This window comes from Anser brachyrhynchus, assembly GCF_964034855.1.
Source record: "Anser brachyrhynchus genome assembly, chromosome: 12".
Lineage (NCBI taxonomy): Eukaryota > Metazoa > Chordata > Aves > Anseriformes > Anatidae > Anser > Anser brachyrhynchus.
Window position 1 is genome coordinate 15,391,803 of NC_137707.1, and position 21,881 is coordinate 15,413,683.

General features: G+C 39.2%; 1 protein-coding gene across 1 annotated transcript in view; it reads left to right on the forward strand.

Moving 5' to 3' along the window:
• Window positions 1-21,881, forward strand: part of LOC308176830 (uncharacterized protein) — a 472,043-nt gene that overhangs the window by 213,811 nt on the left and 236,351 nt on the right. The window contains exons 6-8 of the mRNA XM_080553100.1: window positions 7,929-7,995; window positions 11,328-12,872; window positions 13,023-13,097. Coding sequence (XP_080409226.1) covers window positions 13,063-13,097 — 35 coding nt within the window. The 5' untranslated portion in view covers window positions 7,929-7,995; window positions 11,328-12,872; window positions 13,023-13,062. The remainder of the gene's footprint in view (window positions 1-7,928; window positions 7,996-11,327; window positions 12,873-13,022; window positions 13,098-21,881) is intronic.

Here is a 21,881-nt window from a genome sequence, read left to right on the forward strand (position 1 = left end):
AAATTAATCTCATCTGCAGTCTTACATTCCTTAAATTAAACAGATCAAATGTAAAAAAAAAAAAAGTTTAAAAATAGAACTGAATTTTCTCAGAAGTTTTTAATATTAATTTATAGGCTTTGCAAATAACACAGCATGTATGGAAGCTGTGAATTTCAAATCCTGAAATATCTTTGGATCTTATTTATTCCACTCAAGTGCTATTGCATCCAAAGTTTAGAAGGGGGGAAAAATAGAGAGCTTTTTTTTTAAAATTTTAAGTCATTAGAGTAACAAATCCTTTTAGGTTTTGATTTGGGCCATATTGTAGAGATTTTTGGTCAGGAAGGGTTCTTCTTCCCAGACAGACCTGTTCTTTTTTTTTCTGTGTCAAAAGAAAATTCCCCTTCTGGTGGTAGGAGATTTATGTATCCATGGCCACATCTCGGCCTCCCTTGAGCCAATTTTGACAATATGGCTCTTGTGCAATCTTTGCAATTGTATTCAAATGGTACCAGACTCTGATCTGAAAGTACAAGGATCCATATGGTACACATGTGTGCTGCTACGGATGTCTGTGCAGAATATAACATGCAAGCTAGTTCAGCAGGTAACCTGTGCATCCAAGTTTTGTTGTATTCGTACACAAGTAGAATTGTTTTCTCATATTATGGTGTCTTCTGATATGATGAAATGCTTGAGATACAAAAACTCGCTGTAGATGAGCTGTGTAACATACAAATATTTGTGGCGTCACTGTTTATTCCAATTACTTTCATTCCGTATTTAACCAGTAATAAATAATAGGTGTGTGTGCTGCCAGCCCTGTTCCATCAGTCTGAGCTTCAGAATGAAAGCTGGGTTCTTCACAAGAAGTCACCGTTATTCAATAAGCTATGAAAAAAAAAAAAGTTTAGAACTCCAAGCCAGAATAGAATCCAAAGCAATGTTTTATGGCTGCACTGGCTTTGCAGAATTCAGGTGAGTGGAAAATAATAAAAATCTGTTCCTGTCACTAGCAGCAAAGAATTATAGCTCTGAAATGGATTTCTTGCATAAGATAATTATATCCTAATCACAGCTGTGCTTTTCAAAGTTGTGCCAATTTTACAACATTCATCATTAAACACCTGGGTTTGTGTTGGGATAGTGTTTTTCTATGTTGTATTTTACATATTTGATGAATACTGTAAGATTTCCTCTCCAAAAAATTATATTTCATTTAAGTCTGCTGAGTTTAATGCCCAAAAGCTGTCTGATTGGTAGCCTCGAGGTATAAGGTTGCCCATACTGATCCCTATTTTCTATTGAAGCATTCCATAGATGTCACTGGATTTAAATCCGGCTCCATATGCAATGTATATATGCATCTACACAATAGAAGGAAACATCGATGAATATTTCTGGGGTTTGTGAAGCTTAATCAGGTCTGTATCATGAAGTACATATTTCAGTGCACTACAGTATTGGGTTTTACATTAGGAAATTTGAAAACTGGTTGTAATTATTAGCAAATGAAAGGCGTTTGCAAAATAGGGTTGATGCTGAGCTCTTGTCCATGTGTGTAGATTTTGCTGTGTGTGGAGCCAGGAAAGTACATTGCTCTAAAGGTGTTGCTAAAATGAAATCCTGTTTAAATCCCTCTAAATACAAGTCAGTTTAAGTGAAGAGGCTAGAATATGGGAGGCCCACTGAAATGGCACTTGAATAAAAAAATAAAATAAACAGCAATATTTATCATTTTCTTTGTAGTTCAAGTCTGATTTTAGAAATGTTTAGTAAGAAATAAAATGCTTTTAATGCTGAGATGTTAAAATGCTTTTTAAAAGCCAAAACCTATATCACATTTCTTTCCTGACTTTCAGTGAAGTTTCCAATTTATCTGGGTGTTTTCTAATGGGCTTTTCCTTGTTGATCATCTCTATTGTTTCTATTTGGCAGCGTTAGTTAGCACAGCCTCTGTTCCCTTGTAAATGACATATTAACCTCCTGTATTTGCAGACAAGAAATTGGGGTAGACGCATTAAAACTGATTTAGTGAAAGACCTAGAGAAAGTATGGTGCAGAGATGGGAATAAAATCACAGTATTTCAGTCTGACCTTGCTATTGCAGCTACATAAGCCTGTCTGTATGTAGTACATGTAGTGCAAATTACTTAACGGGTGTAAGTCACCCTCTTAATAGGCAAAGGCAGTTCTGGAAGAGGCTCAGGTGAAGCAGGGCCGTCCTGTAACAGTATGTATGCGGGTCCTTGTCCAAATCAGAACAGAGAGTAGCGACCGAGTCTCCAGATGTACACGTATGGTGCCAGAGCTCCTTTGTCTTCCAGTACTTCTCAGATAAAATATATAATAAGAAAACTCATGCAGTTGTTGACCTTTAAATGTACATTATAGTCTTTCATTTCATGGTTTTAAATAGCTATTTCTTATTATAATTTAATACATGTTATGCCTACAAACCTGGAAAAATTGGCTTGTTCCATCAATTTCAAAGGAACACAAAGTACACTCTGTACTCTGCTGTAAAAGTTTTATTAAACTTGATAGCATTTAAAATAGTCTTTGAGAATTGCTGACACAATGATTCTGGGTTCTTCTTGGCTCACGTATAGCCTCAGCAGTGCTTGCAATGAGAAGCTTATTTGCTGAACTGGTAATTATTGCTGTAGTCACACCAGTCCCTGGCCATAATGCCTTTTTTGGCCTCAGTGTGTTGGATTCGGGAGAAGGGTAAAGATCATCTCGAGGAACAGTTTGCCCCGAGGGAATCCAGCGGAGTAGATAAGAACATTTAAACTGTTCTGCAGCTGTACTGACAGGCATATTTTGTAGGGAAGCCTGGAGTGGTGCTGGGATGGATGTGTTGGTATAAAAGTCAAGTCAGGCTCATAGCTGTCAGCTAAACCCACCTGTAAGGCAAGATGAATGGACCTTTGGATGGATATCTTCATGTATTAACGTAGAAAAGAAAGCCCTACTGATACTGTAGAGGAATGGATCCTTATCTAATAACCTAAAATGACTTTGGTTTTCAGTGTGAGGGTTGCAAATGGCGATTCCTATATGAATAGGGAGAGAGTTTTCAAGAGCAGGCATCATGCTCTGATAAACATTCATGTCAAATCCAAAGACATTTGGAATTTGCATGCGTTATGACAGTGACACCAGCTAGCCTGAAAATATTCCTACTTCCCTTCAATGGTGTCTAATAGTTAGCTTGCTATGCACCTTTTTTGGTGCTGCAGGGACCTGCTGATGATGCTGTAAAGGGTTCGTGTGTCTGGTCCAAACCTGTAAGAGCAGCTCTGTATTTTATGGCTTGGTAGGGCCTCAGTGATTTCTGCCAGCTGCAGGAAGCTCTAAAAAAGGAGAAAAATGCGAGTAAACCCCTTCCTCTGAAATTATCCAATGGTAAATCAGGGCTGGAGAATATCTCTTCTGAAGCAAAGGGATATCTAATATATAAAAGGTTTTCATGAAGCTTGTATACTGATCTGTATGGGTATAGCTTGTACCTGCACTAGGAGGAAAAAAAAGGGAGGGGGGGAGACCTTTAAAAAAAGGGCAGATTGTTCTTTGTAATTTAAACCGTTCATGACATTTTTTTTCTCTCTCTCTCTTAAACAAGGAATCAAGCCTTTTAATACTAGCCAGGGTATAAATATTCCATGCTAAGGCAGTGATGAAAGAGGAGGAGACATGGTGATAATCATCTCTGGGGAATTTTTGAAGAATGGAAATTCCAGCCTGACTGCATTTGACCCATTTGACAATGTTCTTTTAAGAACATTGTCTTAAAAGCCTGATTATAAATAGTAGCTAGGCAATATGAAATGAAAGTATGCATTAGAAGACAATGTTGGATTTGCATCATTTTTAAGCTATCATTTTAGCTTGGACATGTGGGACATGGGGCTCATAATGGACATGCCTGAGATTTTGAGAGTCCTGCTGCAGTCCGTCCAAGCCAAACAGCATAATTCAATGATTGATTGAATTTTTGGGGTGGAAAGAAGCATGGAAGCTGGCTTTTAACTATAGCCCTGTGGTAACGTATCAATGTGCGGTGATACAGCACCCAGGGGGACTCTAAAAACCCCTGAATTAATAAAGCTGCGCGAGGTGAGAAAAGCCTTGTTGCAACAAACCAATGAAAGTGTCGTTGGGGGCAAGGGAGACAACAAAACCCCAAGAACTCCTCTCTCCTTCGCTGACAGAGCATAGGAGGCAGCCAAATGGTCATGTATTCTGTGCATTCCTTTTATTTTTCATTTGTTTCCTTGGTCAGCGTGCCGCAAAGAACAGCAGTGACGGACAGAGCCACAAACCCATAATGACTGCATGTATTACAAAAATACAGACAGTGCTTACAGGAAAGTGACACAGCAGATTTCGAATGTGTGGTAACGTTAAAAATGTCTCTGTTTATTCTGGTTCCCACACTTTGGGGAGTTGCAGGCATATGCTTTTCCCTTGGCATGAATCTGACAGAGCACTTAGTGCCTACTGAAGGCTAAGTCAAGTATAGCAGCAGGGCCAGGCCCTGAGGCCGAAGTAGCAGACTTCATCATCCATCATCCCCTGACAGATGATTTTCTGGCCCTCTATTATATGGGCAGAAAATGTTCACACAATGCACAGTAAAGAAAGATACCAGGAGAGAGAATCTCCTTTGGAAAACACTATTGTTCCTATTCGTGACCAAATTCCAATTGTTATTAAAAGTATTTGATTAGCTTATACAAGGGAAAAGGTCGGGGAACCAAAACATTACATTTGTGGGAACAATTTCCTGTAAGCAGGTTGCCTTGGATCACCCAAGGTTGGGTGTTTTTGTAAAAATGCAAATGCACACAAAAAAATCAGTCCCAAACAAGTAAAAATTAGGGGTTTGTTTAGTTGAACATAAATTCCTGTATTTTTATGGACAGGAAGAATTTTTTTGTGAAACTGTTGGGAGGTTGAGGTATCCCCTGTGAGCTGAGCATGTTAGAATGGGGTGCTTGCAGATCTGCCCTACTGTATTCAGTGAGGGGGGGTTTACAGCAGGGATTGGTGTGCTCAGAACCGGATGCCAGCATGTAGGCTGGCTATGGACATCGCAAAAATGTTTGGATCTGACCCACACCACCTCTACATTCTGTATTTCTTCACCTCACAGGGCAAAGCACTTTCAAAAGTGTTAAATCTTCCCAAATTTTGAAAAGGAGTTATCTAAGGACCGAGACAGATTTATCTAATACATGTAATGGTTGTTTACTGATTTTTGGGCACCATGATGATGACAATGTTTTCGTATGTTGAAGAAAAGTTTAAGAAATTCAGCAATAGTCTTTTGCAACATCTCTGGGTACTTGTGTGGAGCCACCAGCTAGCCCAAATAAATGTGTACTTGCCGAATTGTGCTATCGACACTTTGGGGAACGGAAGGGATTTTCTGGCATTTACTGTGTCTGTCATAGAAAATTCAGATCAGATCCTCAATATTGGCTTTTCCTATCAAGGTCATCCAAACCACTAAAAAGTCATGAGCTGCGGAAGGAAATTCTAACAGTTCTCATGTGGTCATTGCTAGAGAAATCATTTCCTTCGGCATCCATATGTTCAGCATATTTGCCTTGTTCTATCTTTGGTGAAGTTGTGGCATGGCTTTTAGGGAGAGGAAGAGACAAAAAAAAAAAAAAAAAGAATCTTGCAGAGAAAACTTTTGGGCTAACCTATTTTGGAAAGTGTTACTGAATCATTAAAGTGAGCAGAACACTCAGTTTGCTGTGGGTATGGAAGTTGGGAATTCTGCTTCTTCCTCGCCTTCTCACCCACTCTGTTTCTCCAGTTTGCAGCTGAGGCTGGAGAGCTTCCTTCTTTGTCATCTTACCTTTCCAGCTGACATACACGTTTCACAAAAGGAGTTCCCTCACCAGAAGTGATGTTTCCGAAGTCTCAGCTAAAGCCAAGTAAACAAAACCACCAGTTGCTTACTCAAACCCTGCCAAGGGTGGTGCTTTGGTCCCATCCTGCCCGTGCAACATAGCAAATACTCTGGTGGTTTTGAGCACAATAAATGGACTCCAGCTGGCTGTTCCAATGTGCAGCATTTAGAGATGCCTTCTTTTCTACTTTCACATCTACTAAACTCTGATGGGCTAAACATCAGCTAAGGTGCATAGAACAAACAGACTGCACCGACTTCCTTAGGTTTGCTTTATTTTAATAGGCATGGCATGCATTGAATTCAAGTTGTGCATTTCTGCTGTGTTGAGGAAGTAATTTAAAGTACAAGTCTGAATTTGGCTGCAAACAGAATACTCCTCTGTGTAGTTTCTTCTTTTTCTCCCCCTGTATTTATCAGCTTGTTACAGCTGTTGTAGTTGATGTGATCAAAAATATCCTCAGGGGTATGTGTGCACGTGGTGCCCTGTGTCCGAGTCCCTAACACAGCTGATAACTGGGTGGCCGAGCCTAAATAAGGTGGCCCTAACCTGATCCAAGACAGCCCAGCTTTGAGCATGGGTTGGACAAGGTGACCCCAGGGTCTCTTGGCCTAAGTTATTTTAATATTCTGCCTTTCTGAGTTGGCTCCCTGCGTACTGCGCTCAGCTAGCAAGATCTCCGAAAGGCAGACTGCTCTGCCCAGAGAAGCCCAATGGCCTTGGGGGGTATCGGTCCACCCCGGTTACTTCTCGGCAGGAGGAGTATGCCCTCTGGTTCCAATTTTGCCTGCTTTTATGGCTTTTTCGAGGTGTTGTGTGGGGTTCTGCCATGGTGCAGATGATTACCCCGGTAGGTACTCATTGCTGCTGTGATTGAGTAGTTGGCTCTGCAGAAGGGATGACTGGATGCTTTGAAGAAGCTTGCTGTGTGTGCTGGCATGTTAGGAGGGCATAATAATAATGTAGGTCTTACTACACTGCTTTGTGGGTTGCCTGGTCATGAAATCAGGCCATCAGGGGCGATCCTAAGCCTTGGGTCATCTGGAGAAAGCAAGCTGAGAGCCTGGGCTGAGCTGTGGGCAGAGATGGCCCGTGTCAGTATGCTTTGTGTGAGCACTGGAAGAGCGACCCTAAGGCAGCTGTATGGCGCTCTTCAGTGCTCTGGTGTCTGAACCTGGAGACTGAACTGCCATGGAAAGGAGGGAGGACCTGCAAGACGGAGGTAGAAGGAGATTTTGGCTTAAAGCAGGCTGATGGTCAGTAATTAGTCCTAGCTGAGGGGCTTCCGATGCTGCCTTGCACTGGCCTTCGTCAGCCTTCCCTGTGATTGCAAGCTGATTTGAGATGTTTTCTACTTGCAGCCTTGGAAGTAGGCCTTTTTATAAAAAAACGGATTTTTTATGATTGTTTCCAACTAAAATGCATCATGTGCACACGCAGTCACATATTCTTTCTCAAGTGCAGAAAAGCCTGAGAGGTAAGGCCCAAAAGATGTGAGGAGCCCTTTTCAGGGAGCAGAGGGTTGGGAGAAAAGGACTGTTCCTGGCAGTGGTCTGAAGAAAGGAAGGTCTAAAACACCTTCACTTTGTGTTTTGTTTTGACTATCTGGGGATATTTTTCTTTAAAACATGGTATAAACCTGATGACATTATATATTTGTAATGAAGCAGGAAAGTGCTGGTAAGCCCGTACCTAGCTGCAGTCACTGTAACGCAGTGGAATCGATCTCATCTGAAATTGAATGCTTGAAGCCTGGGGATGCCAACAGCTCCAGCTTCAAGGATAGAGGTGCTGGTCAAGAAGGACCAGTTCCCTAATCCAAAATTCATTGCAATTGTGGATGAATAATTATTTTCACTCTACTTGGGGAAAAAAGATAGCAGTTCACTGAATGTATTTTTTACTCTTTCCTGTCACCCCCCCAGTGAAGTTAACGTTTTTTCATTCACTGTTGGCAAAGATGAAAGTATCATTCATTAAACACACAATTAAATAAGTTTAGTTTAATTTTCACAGGTTTCTGAGAAGAGAGCCAGAAATCAAAACTGGATCCTGTCGCTCCTGATCAAGTCCTGATGGAAAGGTAAGAAATTTTTTTTTTTTCCCCTAGAGTTTGGGCTTTGTCCCTTCTACACTTCAGTGCTGCTCACAGTTTTATTTCCAAAGCTTACTATGTCACCTTACAGACACGCTTTCCTAGAATTTGAATATCCATCCCTAATTTATTTATTTTTTTGTGTGTGTAAGGAAAAAGGAGTTCAATCAGCTATTTTAATTAGCAGAAACTGGAGAAAGTTCTCCATGTAGAAAAGATACTGTCACCCATGTATTCAGTTACTAGTGCACAAATGACTTGGGGTGAGGCTAGTGAGAGCATTTATGGAAGACGATGCAAGGCTCACACACATTTTTACACAGCTCGGTTGGGAGTATTCAAATTGTGGTTTGTTCTGGGATTAGTGTCTGGTGTCAGGTTTGTACCACATGTGGGTTGAAACAGGCTGAGTGAGAATGGACTAATTCTAGATTGCTAGCTCCGTCAGTTTTTGCATTGTAATTTTACTTTATTTATTTTTATTTCTGGCTTATTAGCACAAATATTCCTGAGCACAATCCATATCAGCTATTTATATTCATAAACCTATTCCTATTTGTTCCAGCAGTCTCAGCCAAGAACATCCCAGAATCGACATTTTAAAAATCCTTTTGTTTATGGGAAATTTTACACATTGGATTTTCCAAACACTCAACTGGGGAGTGATCACTGCAAACATCTGAGAATACTTTAGCTATCCTAATTCTCTCATGATGTCTTACTAATACGCAGAGGGAACAACTGCTTGTTTTATAAACTAGTCTGCCAGGTTTCTTCAAAAGTTGTTACAGCCCCAAATATTCTAAGCAGACATTTGTATCTTAAATACATTTTGTTTTGCTTTTTCCCAGCAAAAGCTAATATTTTCCTTTCCTGGGATGTCTCAGGACTGGCTTTTTGAAACATATAAGGCCTGTTATGGGGGCAACTTAAATGGAGCACAGGCTTACTGCATGTCTTCTGCATAGGAGTGAATTTTGCCCTACTTCAGTCTCTCTTTAAGCATAAGTAGATATAAGCTGATCGCCACATTTGGAATTCTGCTTTGTCTTTTAGTTCTTGTTAAAATAAATGCTACTGAATTTTCAAAGTTCAGATGTTCATTAAAATGCATTCAGCACTGCCCCTGGGATCATACCTAAAGTATTTGTAGGTAAGCAGTATTAATATACAATTTGCAAAGCAATAACCTGTATCTCAAGTGAAAAAGAAGCACGGTGAAGCTAAGAGGTAAATGATAAATACTGATCAAGAGGGACTGTGGAAAATCACTGTTGGAAAATGGTAAATCCCAAGGTCTTAGTTGTTTTGCTCTTACTTATTAACTTGTGTACAGAGTTTTGCTGTTTTCTGCTGGTGCCCTGGGGAAAAGGTCTTTGTCACTTTAGATCACAAAGTTTTCCAAATGTTCCTAACACATTATGTCCTGTTCACCCAGACTTACTAAAAATAAAGACATCTTTGGAAAACAATAGAGGCAATAAAGGAGAGGCTTCTGCCAATTATTATTGGCAATTATTGATGATAATAATAATGACTTGGTAGATGCTGCAGGAAAATAGCAACACGAGGTATTCATTCTTTTATTGCTTCATGGTATTCTGATACTGATCCCTTGAAATGCCTGGGAAAACAGGCAGGCTTTCTGGCACTACCAGTTTAGAGCAAGTCTTCCAAACCTCTTCATTACTCCTGGCAAGGACTCTGGTCCAGGAAAACAGAGAAGTTTTGGACTGTATGTAAATACCCACAGACTTAAAATTAAGCCCAGGTAAAAGTGCTTCCTGGAACTTTGGTTAGGGGACTCATTTTGATCAATGAATAAATCTCTGACTCCCAGCAGAGACGCTACAGTGCAGGAATGATGCCAGTGTTTCCAATCACAGTGCCTCTGCTGAAATAGTGATTGCTATCTGACCTGCCAAGGAAAAGGTGATGTGAGCCAGTGCCTTCAGAGAAACCATTGTTCTGATGTTACGGCATAGAGAAGTCGCTAGGACAAAGAATTGCTAAATATCACTACCCACCCTCTGAACAATATCACAGTGGATGGCTGGGAACCACCCTGACAGTAGGGAGTGAAATTTTATAGGGAATTCAGTTCTAAAAATGGACAAACAATTGAAATATAAGACAGCTATCTCACTGGATAAATAATGTAAACCATCCAGGCCAAATAGAAATAATTACAGTGACATCACTGGAAAAAAGAGCTGATGAAGAAAGTATGTAAAAATACCAACAGCAATTAAGGCAAGAGGCTTAAAGGCTGACTAATTGTCCAAAGACACTGAGTGCCATGTGTATTTCTTACAGAGGCAGTCTAAATATTCGGGGTAATTTAGTGGACAGAAATTAAATTTATATGCGGTAGGATTTTTTCCAAACTCTTATTTTTTAAGTAGTGAAAGTGGTTTAGATAATGCATTATCCATGTACAATTAAAACAGTAAAATTTTGATGCATTCATTTCAACTCTTATACTTTATTATTAATTGAAAATACTTAGACACTAAAGTTATGGTAGCCTTATGGTCTAAATTAGTACTAAGGGACGTGAGAATTTCACGGAGAGATGTGTCAGTGTGACATCCCAAAATTTTAGGAGAGAGCAAGAAGCTCCTCAGTACTTCAGCATGCTGTAACTTTGAGGCGAGAGTGATGAGTCAGGACTGGGAAGGAAATATTCTAGCGCTCCAAGCAGGTGGATGAACTGAAAACTGTGGTTGTAATGGATGGCACCAAGTTTGATGGGGTTTGCCTCTTTCTATTTGAAGGTTGGCATTTTGGGAAGGGATGGATCAGCAGGTCTTCTCTGTATGTCGTGCTCAGGTATTTACAGATGTGCTGTGTCTTACCAGCTGGCACCTGCATACAAATCGTGTTGTCTATTCTTCAAACATTTACACATGGGAGCAGTTTCACTGAAAACCAGGATTATGTATTTACTGTGAGCGAGAACGCCCGTGCCATTGGCCCTCTCTGTGAGCTGTATGCTCAGCACTTGCACTGATTTTAGGAAACTTATGGCTCAGATAGTAGTAGCTCTTAGCATTCCTCAGCCAAGTTCAATTGTTTGAACTATGGCATTGCCTGTGTGTTCAAAAGAATTGCCTTGGTGTATGTACAAATACTTGGTATTTGACCCCCAACCACAATTACTTTATTAATAATAATAAAAATATTAATAGTTGAGTATAATAACGCATGGGAAAAAAAAGAAAATAGTGCACACACAAGAAATAAAAGTATGCTGGTCAGTATTTTGGATAATAAAGGTGCTCAGAAATATTTCCACCTTACTTGCATTTGTCTCCTAGTTAAGAAAAGGAAATGAACTTCAAGAAAGTGGACCAAAATTCTTTTCCCAGCCACATTTCCTGGAAGAGAAGAACGAGCAGTATGTATAAAGTAGGGGACAAGCTACGAAGCCAGCCAAGCCCGCCTCCTGTGGATGGTTAATCCATAGCTATAAAATTATATTGTTCTATGTGTTAGTCTTAAATGACTTGTACATATGTCCATTGTTGTCAGCTTAGAAAGTATAGTTGCGAAACTTTGGTTCCAAGCATTTAAACATTTTGTCATATGAAATGAACCAAAAGGAGCCCAGTTTCTTCAGCAGTTGCATTAAACCCTAGAAGGCTAGGTTAGAAAAGAGCATCTTCTAAGCATTCTGCACAGGGAAGCTGCAGGAAAATGTTGTAAAACTGTTTAGCGCTTGCTGCTCTGTCTATTGTTTGGAAGGCCTGCTTGCTGCTTATAATGTCTGATCTGTGCATTGATGTTATTGCAGGCACTAAAATTCACTGCATAACCACCCACTGACTTAGATAAGCACCTACAGCCACCTTTCAGCAAATAATTTAAGTGCTTGGGCTGGGTTTTTTGTTTCTTTGTTTTTATTTTGTTTTTAAGGACAGGGGCTAAAATATATAATGAGTGTGAGTTCATGGAAATCAGATGTTACATCTGAAAGGAGCTCTCCACTAATCCAGGCTTTGAACAGTGAGCCATGTTACCAGTAAGGTCTGCTGGAGAGGCGAGAGGGCAGAGCCCCTATCGTTTATACGGAGCAGGTGACTTAGCTTTGTTTTAGTTCTCCCACAGCTGATTTTGTTTTTTCTTTTGTAGAGTTCTGTCCTTTGTACCAATTTGTCTTTGTGGGAGCAGAGAGTCAGAGAGTCCCTTCAGGAGAAAACACTGCCAGAGTTAAAATATTGCAGGGGGGAAGCTTGAGTTTTAGATGGGAGCTCTGTGAATTGTCAGGCTTTAGCTCCAGGTGAAGTTAAATGTAGTTTGCAGCATGTGTTTCCCTCCTATGGACGTCCCCCCATGGGAAGTATCCTCTCCTGGCACCTCCAGGAGCTGTGCTGCAGAAGAGAAGACCTGAGGGTGCAGCGCATGGTTCTTCCCACGTCGCCTGAGCTTTGTGCTTAGGCTGTCTTTATGCACACTGTAATTCTGCTAGCCATGTCCTTAGGAAGTGGAATACTAAAATTGCTGTGTAGTCACATAATTAAATCACCTGGCTGGAAGAAGAGGCAATGCAAGTGGCACGAGACATGCTACACATGTGTGGCTGGCTGCTAGCCGCCTTCTCAGGGTAATTCGTCCATCTGGGAAGCTTCTGGCTTCAGGTGATGCCTAGCAGGTGGCTGCGATCTGCTCTTTCACACCTGCAGCCTCTTTCTAATGTTCTAGAGGTTTTAAGGAGCCATCAGCAGTTTTACTCCTTTGCACCAGCTGCAAGGTGTTGTGTTAGGAGGAGCAGCGAAGAGTTGCAGCTATGTTTAGGCTCCCTGTCTGCTTTTGAGGGGCTTATATGGACTTCAGGTCTGGGAAGATTCTGGATGTAATAACTGGTGAGTGATAAAGAGGCATTGCTTGCTTACATGGTATTCAGTGTGTTCCTGTACACAGCATTAAGGTAGCAGATCACAATATTGGAGGGTTACTTTGGAAAGGCAAAGAGACTGCATTTTGCCTTTCAACTTTGTTTCTGACCTTGTTAGGAAGCAGTAGAGAGAGAATGGCATTAAAAAGAAGAGGACCATGACGATGCGGTTCAAAAGAACTCTAATGTTCCTGTACGTATTGTTTCATCCCGTGTTTGAAAGGTTTAGTACTAGAACTAGAAGGTGTTGTGGAAAAGTCTGTTGGGAAGCAGCCTTGTTCCCAAGTCTGTGAACTTAGAGACAGATAAAAGGCAAATCTGAGGCACAAATAACACTGATCACATAGTAACAATTAGTGGGTGAGAAAAAGGTGTTGTGGTTAAGGTTTATTTTTAATTTCAAATCTGGAGTATTAGGCTGACTTCATAAACTCTTTTGGTGAAGAAAACCTTGATTTTTTGTTTCTTTAATGTATGTATCTGATTCTCTAACCTTGTAATGGGGCATATAGTAATATATCGGTCATATTAGTAAGTATGTGCTTATAGATAAGGCTGGTGGCTGCAGTGGCATGGCTAGCTCAGTTGTTGGGAGAGGTGAGTAGTCAAAAGTAATGGCAGAAAGCACCTCCAAAAATGTGAGTTTCAACCTTAGTAACTGGCTCAGGTATTGGTGAGCTAGTATTGCTTCCAGGCTGGTTGTGATGAGCCTCATTTCACTTCTAAATAGCAAATAACTTTGTGTTGTAATCGATCTCTGGCCAGCCTTGTCTTTTCATCTGTGTGTCCGCAGCCCTCAGCACAAAGAAATTTGAGGCCTGCCTGAAAGTCGTTTCATGTACCACATGGCGGGCAATAACACGGGAGGCCTCCATCTCTCTAAACGAAAACTGATTCTTTAGTAAGAGCGCAGAGGTTCCGCATCTGTAGGTTGTGCTCAAGCCATGTGCATGCAGAGCAGCTCCTCTGGTGTGCAAATCCTCCCCCCTCTGAAAACAAAATAAAATACTGCCTTTATGTAAATATTTCAAGAGAATGCCCATGCTCAAACATAATAGCTAATACATGAATTGTTCTTAAGTTAGTGGTGTGTATGTATATATACAGTTTAGTATTTAAGCTGTTGTAAGGAACCCTTTCTGGAGGACAGTGTAACTTCCTTTTATTTTTTTCCCCCTCATTTTATTCTGAAGGGTCTTGTTCTGTCACTTGGAGGCATATTGCTGAGCAAAATCAGTAACTGATCTGGCACTTCCAGCTCATCTATTTACCTGCATTGCACAGAGACTGAGGAATTGAAAAATGCCTGGTGCATATGTTTTCTCCACTGAAACCAGAAACAGTTCAGCAACTTCACTCTGTTTTGGTTTGTAATTTATTGACATAAATTCTTAACATCATGCTGGTTTCTGAAAAGACATTTCGGTTTAACAAAATGTAGATAATTGCTTTGATGTACTGGATTAGAAGAACTGTGTATCTTGTTTAAATAGTGGTGACATTTTTTTGCAATAATATTGTCTTTATTCATACACACATAATGGTTTGTTACATTGATTCTAACTTCAAAAAAATAGATGGCTAAAAAATTAGAATAGCTGGTAATGTAAGGGTGATAATTTAGAGATAGTCAGCTGATACGATTTAGTTCACATTATTCACTTAAGGAATAAAAAATGAATATTAGAAAAACATACTAAAACCTAAAGCATCCTCATTTTGCTGCTGCTTTTGGCATATTTGCCAAGGGACACAACAGTGATGTTAGGGAAAGAAAATGGTTTCTGGCTTGAGATTGTACTAGATAGAGTTCTTGGCTGAATTAAAAGTGATTTCAGAAATCGCGCTTTCACACTTGCCTTGTACTTGCGTTCAAATGCAGGGGCAGATGTACTATTACTTCCCAGCATCATTGCTTTTATTTGGAGCTGGTGTTTTGGTGTTAGTCTGTGTGTCCGCAGCACTGAGTTGGTAGGGTTTGGGGTTTTTTTCTCATATATAAGAAATATATATACTTTAAAGAAAAATATATGTTTTTGTGTTTAAACATAGGTCTTTTCATGTGGAAACAATTGTATGCAGAAAATTGCTGGAGCAGTTTTGGAGGCCATTTTTAATTTTAAAAATTTGCCCGTGCACAGTGCACCCTTGTTTCTTCCTAAAACATATTTTAACAGTCAAGTAATATAAATTCTTTAAAAATTGAGCTTTGTGAGGGAAATACTGATACAATCTTAGCTGCTTGCATAGCAACTTGACAAACAGTCCCACCCGTGCATTCGTGCTGACTTTTCATTTCTTTTGTTTTTCCCTCAGCTGCAATTGGCTTTTTTTGATGGTTACTCTTTTTGCCATTGACTATTCATGCGCTGACAAGAAAATTCTCTACTGTTTCCTTTTACAGCAGGTTTTTGTGAGACTTAAGCCCTGAACCAGTTATGTTGATGTGGGAACACTTGATTCATTTGGTCAAAATTGATAGTTACTTTGCGATTTCAGGAATTTTGTAAATTAATTTAAAAATTCTTCTTTCACACTTAATGCCTTTTCTTATCCAAATGCTTTTCCTGTCACATTCATCAATTTTTATGATACACTGTAAATTGTTCTCCAGTCTTTTGTGGTGATTTAGATGATTTATCTATTAACAAAATTGTAATACAAGAATACAATAATTTTCTGCTACGTGCCATAAAGTTTTCAAGTAATAGCACTTCTGTCAAAGATGCTATGACATCCTAGGAAACAGTTTAGGTGGATATTTTTCCGCTATTGCCTATGGTGTTTCAGGAGATTTTCAGTGAAGTAAAGCCTCTAATTAAGCATGGGAAGCAGCTTAGTATCTTCTAGAATTATTTAATCTTAAAGCCAAAATTAACTAAATTATTTCCAAGGCTTGGTAATTAGAATCTTGCTCATGATTTTAAATACGTATTTCCTTCTTGGGTGCACAACTGATACTCGGTGCTTCATTCATTACTAACTGCATGGTTAACCTCAATGTATGCACAGGCAAATTCAATTTTGCTGCAGTAATTAGTATGCATTTTGGGGGGGGGGAAAGAAGTAGCTTGCATAGCAAGCTTTGCTACTGTCTTACATATTATGCATGTATTACAAAGAACAAATCACAGATGTAAATAGATCCATTAGCAATATAGATTATTTGTTTTATTTCTGTAAAGGTCGTTAACTGCACTATAATAATTTGAAGAGGGAGGAAGAGACAAAGAACAACATTAGAAGTTCAGGCAATGCAATGTGAAGCTGGAAGTGAAGGAAAATGGAATTCATGTTTTTAGGAATTGTTCAGACATTGCATAGCCTATGAAACTCATTGCCACGTGGTTTTGCAGAAACCAAGAGACCTGGGGTAGAAAACAAATTAGACATCAAGTGAGTTAGTAAACAGAGCTAAGAAATAGCACCTACAGAGGTTCTAAGGAAATAAATACTGGGGATGGTTTGTGTGTGTATATATATATATATACATACAGATTCTTAATTTAAAGAGAACATGTTACTGTCAAAAAAAACAACTAGTGATTTATTACAGCTAAACTTAAATTAGTCTGTTTTTTTATTTGGTGAAAAAAGGTGCCTTTTTATTGATTAGTGATTTTGGTTTAGGGATTCTTAAGGAAGGCAGAGGTCACAGACAGTTACAGAATATAAATTCAGACAGAAACAGGCATCTATAGAAAAATATAAGGATATTAACTTAATACCTAGAGTTTTAGAAGTCATTGTAGGATTCACTCTGCCTAGCAAAGGCAGCTTTTAACTGGTGAGGTGTGTAAAAAGACTTTCCTTGTATGCAAGTTTTTCTGTAGCTGCATAATGCATTTCTTCCCCACTTCGGTCCGAAACAGTCAGCAGTGGCCCTGGTTAGAAACTAGACAGCCAACCGCTCATCTGGCCCCCAGGAACAATTCCCAATCTGCTGACTTGACCCTTACTCAGCTGATCTCCTGACACCTGGGGGATTGCATTCCTATTTTTCCAGTGAAATAATACAGTGGGATGTTTTGGGGCAGGAGGAAGGCTGGCGGTGTGTGTTCCATCTTTGTCGAGCTGGGGCAGTGATGGTTGAGGTCCTGGGGCCGTGCGATTGTTCCTGTCGGTGTTTGCTGATGGCTGGACAGGGACTTTTGAAGATAACTCTCTCTGGTAATAATTTAGCCCTGGTTAAAGACGTTCTATCTCCCCGCCATTGTTCCTGAGGGTTTGGAAATAAGTTATGCTGGGTTCAAAATCAATAGATAGTCATTTTATGGTCATTTGTGACTTCATAAGGCTACGGTTAAAGAACTCATTAAGAATCACTTAGATTTACATGGCCTTGTCTCTCCTTGACCTGAAAGCTGTATAACAGGATGCTTGAAGTTCTTGTTTACGGTAGCAAGATGTGATGTTCCCTTCATCTAGCAGTGACTCTTCGGAGAGCAGTCTGTATCTGAAAAAGAAATAGTGTGTAAAAAGATGTGATTAATCACTACATGTTTGTTCATGCCTTCAACACTATCTTTCTTTCTGGGAATATATTAGCCATGAATAATTTTTAACATCAGAGGATACAATCAATGAGGGTTTTGACTGACTAAGGATTTCTAGGTTTTCCCTATGAAAAAGTTGACATTCATTAAGGCTAATCAAAAAATAAAAAATAAAATTCAATACAACAGTTTTTACTTGATTTAAAAAAGAGTTGTTAAACCACAAAAGGAAAATGTTTCATGGAAACATGCCGATGCTGATGAAATCTTTACATGAAAAAGTCCAAATGAATCATTAGCGCACTAATCTCACTTCAGGAATGTTGAATGCATCACTTTGTTTTCTGATGTCTTTCACATGTATACAATCTGAAGTAAACTTAATGCATTTATGTCATATACAGGGGAAAGCATATAATGGTACTAAATTGATTGTTTTGTCACATAGAAAATTCCTTGTTGTATTTATTTAGAAAAATAAAAACCAACTCCCACACTTCCCTAAGAATTCAGATTCTAGATTGCTACCAGTGCTGTGGCAGCTGTATGAAAGGGAGCATTTTACATTCCGTAAATAAATTCCAGGATACTATCTTAATTTTTATAATACTGTCAAGTGACAAAAAGGTGCAATTTTTCTATTCCCCTAATGACAGCATAGGTCTGAAGGGGAAGCTCTGCTCTTATGTTCTGTGTAGTTGTTTCTGAATACTGAGCTGAAGGGATAAAGAAGCTGGTTTGTGCAGACCCTTGTTGCTGATAATATTTATTCAATACTTATTCAAGCAGGTAGAGTGAAGCTTCTGCCTTATCAGTGTCTGCTGTTTTCTCAGTTTTTTTCTATTCCACAGAAATTAGGAGAACCAGACAAGCCTCTCTGTATAGAGCTGTTAGAGAACTTCCAATAGGAAAATGTCTGTGTACTCCTGCTGTTGCACACAAGAAATCATTACTCCTATGCTCTCATCTTCCTGCTCCATTTGTATATAACACCCACCAATTCTCCCTTTCCATCTCCTTTCCTCTCACATCTCCATATGCTTCTCAGTTGAAAAAGACTTCTCAGTTAATCTATGAAATGTGTACACTGCTCCCTCCTTCAAAGAAATTCCTTAGAAACCAACCATATTTCAATTATAGTGATTCCATACTTCTATTTCTCTGCATTGTGAGCTATAAAGAGAATTATTTTAAGAAATGATGCAGCAGTGGAAAAGGCAGTGCAACCTTAAGATGCATTAGGAGTGGTATTTCCAGAGGAAATGGTGGTGCTATCATAGACTGATACAACTTTAGAAATATCGTGTAGTGTTGGTCACCTACGGACAGGAATGTTCTGTAAAACTGGAACAGATGTAGAGAAGGGTCATAAGGATTAAGGCAATGCAAAACCTATTTTATGAGAAGAAACAAAAGGCTTTTACATGTTCTAGCACAGCAAAATAAAAGCTGAGGGCTTATGGTTTCCGTCTAGCATATAACGTTTGGAGATGCACAGAAAAGTATCTAAACTCTCTGACAATGCAGAGAGAAACAGTTCTTGAATAGACTTAAACCTTTTTTTTTCCTTTACACTGAAACCAACTAGGGTCTTAATGAGAATATAGGGAGAGAAAAGTTCTGTGTGCTTTCATGGAAGCTATGTGAAGTGCCAGGAGACCAGAATGTGCACCATAGGAAAACCTTTTCTATGAGCCCCACAGCATTGTAAGTTTTCTCCATTAATAATTTAAGTCTTCTACTTTATATCTCACACATCTGCTATAAAACATTTAGCCTCACGCTCAGACATTCCTTACTCTTCCACATACTTCCTGTGTGATATTAGGTAGGTCACCATGTCCTTCTGTCTTCCATGTGTACAATGCGCGTATTAGTATTCCTCACCTCAAAGGGATGCTGGAAGGATAAATATAGTAATGGCTGTGTTGGCAGAAGCCAGTAAATATTTTATCATAGGCAAGGAATCTCTTTGCATTCATATAATTTCTCTGTTGCACAGTATTGTTTCCATCAGAAAGCCTATATAAAGCACATAATAATAATGAAATGTTTGGTTATTTTGCTTACAGATAGTTGCACCTCTGTATTCCTGGTTTTGATGATATAGAATGTAAAATTATTCCAAGTTTGTTCTGGGCTCCCCCAAACAAGCCTGACGTGGGTGTGCTGGGATGAGTCCAGTAGAGGGCCAAAGAGGTTGGGGCAGCTGAGCCAGCTGGGGTGGCTTGGGGGACCTTAGCAGTGTGCATAAATATCTGATGGGGGAGCAAAGATGGAGGCAGGCTCTTCTCAGTGATGCTCTGTGATGGGACAAGAGGCAACAGGCACAAACTGAAATCAAAGAAATAATGTTTAAACTAAAGGAAAAGCTTTTTCATCATGCGGTGGCTGAACACCGGAGGAAGCTGCCCATGGAGGCTGTAGAGCCTCCACCACTGGAGCAAGTGAATCTTTTATATATTTTGTATGTGCCCTTAAATATAGTAGGAAAGAAACCTGAGATTTGATCATTCTTAATAGTTCTCTGCTACCTAAGTGCATGGCAGCTTGAGCAAGGTATGAATGGGGAGTTTCTTACCCCAGTGTCACTTGGACTTTTGCCATTGACTTCTGTGCAGTCAGGATTTCAGGGTAAATGATTCAAAGTGGAGAGCCACTGTTGTTCTTAGAGCTGCTGTTTTCTTTTCATTCTGAATCAGTATTGATTTACTTCTCAAAAGGGAAGGCTTAAATCTGTATACTTTAGAAGTATATAATGACGCTTTTGTTTTATGCTTTTTAAAGCAAAAAGAAATGTACATCCTGTAACAGAGATCTGGCAAGAAGAAAACTTGTGGCTTCTACATCAATTTTATAAAATAAATGTAAACCCGTCCTATGAACAATGGGGGATTAAGTTTGTGTCTGAGTTTAAATTTTCTGTAGTGACAACCCATAACTCCAAAGTAGCAGACTTTTTCCCAGTACAAATATCTAAGTTGTTCCACAAAATGAAAGCTGTACTGTTCTAAATCCCAAAAGGAATATTTTATTTTTTTCATTCCATTAATGTAATTTTCCCCGAAATAATAGAAACCTAGTCAGAAAACAGGGATGGTGGTTCCTTGAGGGAACCTTTTATCTTGGCATTTGCTTGTGGGGTGAACATGCACCTGCATCTGAGAGATGAGCCATGCTGAGATGTGCTGCTATAGATCTAGTCATGGATTTTCAGTTTATAGTTCTGGAAGCGTTTTCTTTTTTGAAAAATTTTGAAGCATTTTGTTAAGGCAAGATTCACTTTTTTTAATCAACTGAACTGTCTAGAAAAGAACAACATCAAGATCTGTCCCAGAGGGGCTCCTTCCCGGACAGAGCTTTTTGTTCCATGATGAGAGACAGAATCAGAGCTGTCCAAATAATAAGAACCAGATTGCTGAAGTGGTTTATGAGGGGAGACTCAAATTTGATTTATTGCTTATTGTAGGGTCTGATTATCTGTTGTTGTGAATTTTCATGTGGCCACTGGTATACGTCAAAATGTTGTGAAAGTTTAATAAAAGTTTGAAGTTGAAGTGCATTTACATTATTTATTGTTCTACTCCGCTTCTGTTTAAAAAATAATAATGTGCTACCCAGTCAGCTGAAAGTCTATCCAGTAACTAATTGAATGCCATTAATGGCAAAACATGAAAATAGAAGATGAAATAATTCTTTCTGGGAATAGCTTTAGACTAATTTTAATTAGTTGGATAAGATCTGTAAATTACAAACACATTTACAGAAATTCAAAGCTGTTTTATGAGATGTTTGTAATAGATTGCAGAGAGTTTGGTTTTGACTCCTCAAAAAGCATTATGTAGCCAACTCCAATTAATTTATGTTAGCTAGTTATATCTCTTACAAAATACAGTGCGCACCAGTAATATGTGCTGTTCTTGTCACACACATTTTCATGCCAACCACAACAGGGCTTATTCAGAACCAGTTGTTAGTCCTTATAAAATGTATTGTCCTGTAGGGCTAGTTGATAGGGGAGTAAGGCACAAAGAAAGACAAATGCTCGTAATATAAAATTAAGGTGCGTGTGTTGTCAGACTGGGCAGTGGCTCCAAAATACTCTTACTTGGTCTGTCAATGCACTATGCTGCCATGCATGATGGCACTTCTCTTGGGAAGGTAACTTCATGATCCTTGCAACAATAATCAAAGAGCATTTCTGTGACCCAATTTGCATTCACCGCTTTAGAAGTGATTTCACTGTTAGTTTATTCAGTCTGAGTCATGCTCCTTCTGGTATCTCTAGTGCATTATAAACTTGCAATAGTGAAAATGATGGTGATTTAAGATTCAGTGTATTTGTGTTTTTGTTTTTAACCAGCAAAAGCAAAATATAGTAGCATGATTCCCCTTTATATGCTTGTTTAGATTGCTGTCATACAGCAGAAAATTAACCAGAATATCAAAGTCATTTCTCAGATTGTCAGTACTGAGTTTTG